The 7,286-nt window shown below is 58.5% G+C and overlaps 1 protein-coding gene across 1 annotated transcript; it reads right to left on the bottom strand.

Moving 5' to 3' along the window:
- Nucleotides 1–459: 459 nt before the first annotated feature.
- On the bottom strand, nucleotides 460–6,698 carry CRABP1 (cellular retinoic acid binding protein 1). Its single transcript, XM_045448519.1, has 4 exons — nucleotides 6,561–6,698; nucleotides 5,866–6,044; nucleotides 3,872–3,985; nucleotides 460–753 (listed from the first exon to the last, which is right to left on the bottom strand). The coding sequence occupies exons 1-4, from the start codon at nucleotides 6,628–6,630 to the stop codon at nucleotides 703–705; spliced, it is 414 nt and encodes a 137-aa protein (XP_045304475.1). The 5' UTR covers nucleotides 6,631–6,698; the 3' UTR covers nucleotides 460–702.
- Nucleotides 6,699–7,286: the final 588 nt, after the last annotated feature.

The following is a 7,286-nucleotide window of genomic DNA, read 5'->3' on the forward strand; positions in this document are numbered from 1 at the left end:
TGGTCTCCCTCCCGGGCGATAGCTCTTCTGGTCTGGGACCCCTCTGTCCCAGGCGCAAGGGAGTCATGGCTCCCCTACTTCCAATCTCAGTGCTGCCCTGTCCTTTGTCGATTCCCTTCATCCTGTCCTTGTAGATGCCTGTGTAAACAGTCCCTTTATTCTGAGCTCCCCTCAAGTAACCTTTTGAATGTGCTCCCCCTTTCCTGCTGGGAACCACCAGTATACAGACTAATCCAATTAGAAAACAATGCCGTGAGGTCCCAGCACACCTGGACCTGTAGTCCGGATCCAGGTGGAGGGGGCCCAGCTTCCACCCCTGCCGTATGCACCCGGCACGGGACTCGGTGGCAGGCTGAGGCTGCAACCACGACACAGAACACGTAGCGCTAAGACAGCAGGTACACGGTAACCCCGTGCTGAAACTGAAGAGGCAGTTCAGAGACAGGAAAAGCCTCGAAATGTGGCCAACCAGTTTAATGACTGACAAACCATGCGATGCCAGACTACGGAGCGCCAGGGACTCAGAGGTACAGAGGCCTCGGGGTGGGGGGCGGGGGGGGGAACACTACCACACTGTCGCAGGGAACATGGGGTCACCTAACGTTGGTATGGGGTAAGGGAAGGTCCACTGGCAGCTCAGACCTATGACATTTCTCAGGGAACATGCACCCCACCCCCAAAGCAGCAGGAAGCCGGCCACCTTCACTCCCGAACGTAAATCCTCGTGCAGACCACGTCATCGGCGCCAAAAGTCTGCAGAAAAGGAAAAACCATCAGAACAGATGCCTGTGAAAAACCGTTTAAAGCATATCGCTAATAAGGCCACTTACTGCCCTGTTAAAAACTCTTGGTAACAGACATTCAATTTCCTGTGCCCTGTGCTCATGCTAACGGCCACGGTCTTTTTTTCTTCTGTTTTTCTCTCTTAAGCTCCATGCTGGCAGAGAGGCAGCTGGGGAGCAGAATTGTGCGCAATTTTCCTTTGTTTCTGAAGCCTGTGAATGCTGACTTAAGAAATGTTTTGGTTTTAGAAATTAAACTGAAAGCGGGGAGAAGTCATATTGGACGTTTCAGGGGTGGTTCCGTCTTCTCAGGAGAGCAAGGGGCCAGGACAGCTGGAGCCAGTGGGGGGCGGGGGGGGAGACGGGGGACAGCTGGGCAGGACAGCATTGGAGGGTATAAAGAAGCTTCCAGGAAGTGGCTGCCCGCACTCAGTCACCTGCAAGCTAGAGAACTGGTCTGAGCAGCAGCGGATTCCAGACCCCGCTCTGCAGCGCATGGCTGGGAAAGCCGGGCACGCTCGTCCCTGCCTCCCTTGCTGGTTTGGAGTGGGACGGGTGGAACAGAACAAGATGACCCCAGAGGCTCTTTCCAGCTAAAATTCTATGGCTCTTTGTTCGTTTATCTGTTTGCTATGGGGAGGGCACAAATCGCTCCACAGACAGAGATTTTCCTTCTGGGCCCTGAGACGGTATCACCCATAAGTTAAGTTTATCTTAACTCTCCCCCAAAGTAGCAGTTATTCACAGGCCTGCCTCCTGGGCTCTCACAAGCGGTCAGAACAGGGAAAGCAGTATGTTTTAACAAAGAAAACCAAAAAACAAAATTCTCCAGTCTGAAGACCTGATGTGGGCATGTCTGCAGACATACACTTTTGGGGGGTGGGGGGCTCCTATCTCTCAGATTCTCAGAGGGGCCTGAGGCCCCAGAGAGGCTGAGAGCCTGGATAAACCTGGGCCTTCAGGTCTGGGCCCATCAGCTGACTGTGAGATGGCTCTCAGGGAACATGTGCTAGGACATTACCTTGATGTGCGTTTCAGGGAAATACCAGTTATGAGTGACACTGAGGAAGCAAATGCCCATCACCAACTTCTTTTCCAAGTAGGGGCTCCTGGTCACACGGGCACAGCTGTCCTGTGCTCCCTGCTCTGGACACCTCCTCTGTGTGCAGACAATTCTCTGTCCGGGGAAGGAGGGCAGGGGGCCCACCGAAATTCACCTCTAGATGTGCCGACCTTTCAGCTCTACGGCCACGGAGTGGTTGGGGGTTTGACTCTTTCCGCGTGCTGTGACCACCCTAGCATCTGACCCCTCACCCAGGCCAACAAGTGGCTTCGTGATTCAAGAAGCAAATTACATTTCCAATCACATCTGGGATGTCTTTCTCAGCCTGCAGCCATGCTGAAAGGTTCCTGAAAGAAACTCTAGAATGTTCCGGAGTGGTCTGAGGGAAGATACTGTTTCACAGAAGGCGGCTTACAGCCCCAGGGGACAATTTGCTGTTGGCACTGGAAAAGCTTATTTCAACTTAACTGGGATAATTTGCCTCTTGTTAAAGAGACAGCATCTCCCTGCATTTCGGTTTATTAATGATAACAAGCCTTGAAACAAAAGCCCGTATTTCAGGTCTCAGATGCCAAGAATTCACGCTCCCTCTGAGGCTCATGGTCGTCGGCTGAGCCAGAGAAGGACGCACAGCGGAACGGGGCGGGGGTGGGAGTGCTGGAGCCCTTCCAGCAGACCGTGCTCTGGCCGCTGGGATGTTACAAGGTTAATAAAATCACACTTTTTTGTACAGCAAACCGGCCGGCCCTCAGCCATGCTCCAGAACTCTGGAGGTCTTTGCTGGCTCTGGTACCGGTGACGCTTTTGTTTCTTCTTCTCCTAAACTCCCATGCGTCAGCCTCAGATTGCTCCCCCAACCCCATCAAGAATTCCTTCCCTGGAAACAGCATTAACCAGGTTGCAAAGGAAGCCAGTGCCTTCTCCATAAAAGCAGAAAGTACTTGGACCATTGCGGGGGAAGGACAGGAGAAGCCAGCTCAAGCGGCCTCAACGAAAGCAGTGGAGACAAGATCAACACGCAATTTCAGGGCTGAGGGCGACACCGGGGTCACGTGGTAGTGTAAGGCCTCATTCTACAGCTTGGGAAGGGAAGGACCACGCCCAGGTCACACAGGGTGGCTGTCCCACTCTGCTGGCTCCCTACCCAAGACTACAGGGTGACATTTGCTAAGACGGGCCGAGGAGGAGCCGTCTTAGAGGGGAGATGGTAACAATATGCATGAGAGAGAACAAAGGGGGGGGGTGAGGCAGTGGGGGGTGGAGTTATTTCAGGGAAAGCTTGGTCTCTTCTGAAACATAAAGAGACAGTGACGTGAGCATTGCCCTGTCCTCCCTGTCTTCCTTTGCCCTCAACACCGAAAGTAAAGGAGAAGGAGGTGTGTGATTAAACTACAGGGGTTTCTAACTTGGCCTCACCAGGTAAGTTTTGTGTGGCCAGGAATGTTTCAATTGTTTTAATCTGAATATCTTTAAGTCGAGCCCACCTTTTCCAGTTCTAAAGCCCCACCGCCACCCTGTGTCACACTTACACTCGGACACTCCCCGAATTAGCATTACGTGTGGGGGCTCCCTAAGGCCAATGCAGTTTGTAAGTAAGTCTAGGGGTAAAAGTGCTCTCAAAGGCTCCCAGTGCTGACGTATTAAAATTCCTGAAATCTTTCTCTGGCAGCAAAATGGGGGATGAGGAGGGGGAAGGAAAAAAAAGAAAAACAACTCTTCTGCAGAGTGAAACACCCTGCGACCTCCCAGAGCCCAAGCGCTCTGGCTCGGAGCGAGCCACCGCGTCGCCATGGGGATGCACAGAGCGGCCACTGCAGCCCGCCTCTGGCCCTGCTCTGCCTCTGCACTGCTCCTCCCACACGTAACAGTGATTTCCTCTGACTTAAACTGTCACCTCAAGCTTTCCGCTCCAATGTTAACCCAGGGCAAACGGAGTCCCTCTGGGTGAGGGAGGACCGCGTTCTCACGGCCCGCTGTGGGCGTCATCTGGGGACTGCGGGCTCGATCTAGGGCCCGAGCGCCTCACCAGGATGAGCTCGTCGTTGGCCAGCTCGCGGGTCCAGTAGGTTTTCGGGCCGTCGCCCTCGAGGAGAGTTTGCGTGCAGTGGATCTTGTTTTCATTCTCCCAAGTGGCCAAACTCTGCGGGTGGGAAAACCATTAGTGACATTAATTACAGTCTTGGCAGCGGGAGCAGAGACAACAATGAACACCAGAGTCACTGCTGTGGAGAAAAGCAACACATGGTCCCTGTCAGCGGGGCACGCAGCCCTGTGCTGCTCCCTGTGGAGTCCAGACCCAGAGGGCTGGTCACGGATTTTATGGGGTATAAACATACCTTGTATCCCACCCCTGCACTCACACTCACACACCACTGACCCATGCTTTACATCTCCAGGAATAAAATTAGAGCATGCAGGGTTTCATTTGTGTCAAAATGGACTAGCCCTTCAAGCAATTGGGATATTAAGGACCAGAACCTCCACATCCGAACTATACAATTTTAGAACTGCCGAGACACCATATTTATAACCACACACAGAACGAACAGGCCAGGTGCTCCTTCCTGCACGGTTTTGGGATAACATCTTCTTTTCTGTTTGCCCTCAGATCGCTCTGATAAACCCGGGGATCTCCGGCTCTGAGGATAAAACGCTGCCACTTTCCAGGTTACATCCCTCTAGGAACATGGAATCATGGTGGAGGTGGGAGGTGAAAGGGGCATGCCCTGCAGTTTCCCCAGTATCTGCACAAAGCAAAATGCTCTACAGCTGGGTAGGGCAGGGGTGTGTGTGGGGGGGGGGGGGAGGGGGAGGGGGATATGGAATGTGCACATACTCACTTTCCAACTAGCATCTGGGGAACAAAAAGCCCCAACTTTCCAGGCTGTCGCGTGAGCCTTTGAGTAGCCACCAGTGATGTCCCCAACTGAGCCCTGCTGACTGCCAGGCTGTCTCCTAGTGACTCCCAGACCTTCACTCTTACTACCTCTACCCACTCTTTTGTTTTTTACAAACGGTACAGTGACTAGAGGCTCAGATCCTGGCAGCTCCAACCCCGGACATCGTTTTCTGGCCATGCCAATTCTGTGGGCCAAATATTGTCACGTGGGTCACCTCCTGGGGGCTGTGTCTCTGTGTCCTTCTCTCAAACCCAGTGCCCAGAGAGTCCCACTCTGCAGATCAAATAGGCAACACTCAGGAAAGGTGAAAATCAATTTCTCACTTTCTCCAACTTTTTTTTGTTGTTAACACTGTAATAGGAGGGAGACTTTTTTAAGAAAAGGTAGCAGCAGCGATTTTTTTTCCCATCTGTCCCCCCACTCTATTCCAGAGATCAATGATAAGCAATTTTTGCCCATCTGAAAAAGGAATGTACAACCGCTCGCTTCAGTCCGCTGGTTCATCCCTGGGGCCGATATACGTAGAAATACAAAAGTCTTGCTCTTGAGGACTAAGAAAGCCCTTCTCCCCGCCAGAATCTGCCTTGCTTTTGGAAGGATTCCGCCTTTCCTTTAAGACAGCAAGCTGAGGGGCCGGAGGGAGAGGTGCCTGCCCAAAAGGCTGCCTAAGCTGGATCCGGAGCGTCCCCGGGGGGCCCGGGGACCCGGGGGGGGGGGGGGGCCCAGGCGGGAGGCGAGCGCTGCAGCTCCACCTGCGACAGGAGACGTAGCGACGGCGCAACCCGGCCCTGCGGCCCCTGCAGCTACCTCCGCGCCGCAGCGCCAGCGCCTGGGCTCGCACCCGCACCCGCACCCGCACCCGCTGCGGACGCCGCCGCCCGGGGACTCCGGCAGCTCCCGCGCGGCTGCGAGCGCGGCGGGGCGGGGCGGATCGGGGGTGGGGTGGGGTGGCGTGGCGGGGTGAGGGCAGACCCTCTCCCCAGCCCAGGGCAACCCACTAGCACAAATCCTCCCTGCAAACAGCCTGTGGGCGCGCTGCAAGGAAAGCGCGCCACAGGCTGCGGCGGCCCGGGGGTGGGGGTGGGGGGATCCGGAACGCCGCCCGGCTGCGGGGCCTCACCCTGCACTTGCGTCCGTCCACAGTCTCCTCCTCGAAGCCTTCTCCGACCTTGAAGTTGATCTCGGTGGTGCGCACCGTGGTGGAAGTCTTGATGTAGAACTGATCCCCGTCCTGGCGGATCTCCACGTGCGGCTTGGACGCGGCCGCCACCGCCACTTTCCGCAGCATGGCGTTCACACCTGCGCGGGACCGGAGGGCCGCGCCGCGGGCTCAGGTCCCAGGGCCGGCCCGGCACTCTCCAAACCCTCCGACCACAGACGGGGACCTCAGGACGGACCCACTCCTCCCCCGACCCTCGCCCGGATTTCCGAGAGGAGACGCTGACGCTCGGGGTGGGGGTTGGGGTGGGGTAAGCGGCTTTTCCCGAGCAGCACGGTGAACTCGAGTCTCCCGGTGTAAAGGCCCTGACCCGTCCCGGACTCCGGCGAGGATCCCCCCTTGCGCGGCTCCAGCACGAGACGAGGCCGAACCGTCGGGGAAGGCGCCCAGCCTCCAGCGCTCGTCCGCGGGGCGCGCGGCTCCCGGGCTGCCCTCGCCGGAGCTCCCACGGGGTGGCCCTGGGACGCTCCCTTCGCCCTCGCCCTCGCCCCGGGGACTCCCCGCTGCCCGGGCCGGTCCCGGGGCCCACCCCCGCGGGTCCGGGGCGCCTCGGGGCCGCTCGCCCTCGCAGGCGCGCACCGACCGCGGCGGCTTACCCAGCGCCTTGAGGAGCTCGTCGAAATTCTCGCTGCTGCGCATCTTCCAGGTGCCGGCGAAGTTGGGCATGGCGCGGGCTGCGGGCGGCTGCGGACGGCTGCGGGCGGCTGCGGGCGGCGACGGCGCGGCGGGCTCGCTGCAGCTGCAGGGCGGGGACTGACGCTCTGCGCCCAGCCCGCGCGCCCGAAGTCCCGGGGAGGGCGCCCCCCGCCCCGCCCCCGCCCCGCCCCCTGCCCCGCCCCCGCCCCCCGCCGCCCTACCCGCTACCCCGCTCCCAGCCCGCGGGGCCTCGCGCCGCGGTCGGCACCCCGGTCGGTCTCGGTGCTGCGGCCCCGGAGCCCGCTCTCCTGCAGCCGGGGGTGGGCCCTGGGGGCGCGTCGGACGCTACAGCGCTGGCCCCGGAGCGGACAGTTGCCGCAGCGGGGCGGTGGGGACGTGGGGGAAGCATTGCATCAGCCTCTGTACTTGTGTGCATGCTTGAGAGTAACTATGATATAAAGTTGAAATAAAGCGCGTGGTGGGGCCGTCTGGGTTGGGAGCCGCGCCCTGCCCACTCCCGGTCGTGCCTTCGGGGTGTGCGCAGCCGGTTTCCCACCGCTCCAGTGCGGGGTCCTATTCCGCACCCCCCGACCCCCACCCCCACCCCCACCCCCACACAACCCTGGCGCAGGACCAATGGGAGCGAGTGGCGGGAAAGGCCCAGCCCCGCGCGGCCCAGGCCCTGC

The sequence above is a fragment of the Leopardus geoffroyi genome, chromosome B3, assembly GCF_018350155.1.
Source record: "Leopardus geoffroyi isolate Oge1 chromosome B3, O.geoffroyi_Oge1_pat1.0, whole genome shotgun sequence".
Classification (NCBI taxonomy): domain Eukaryota; kingdom Metazoa; phylum Chordata; class Mammalia; order Carnivora; family Felidae; genus Leopardus; species Leopardus geoffroyi.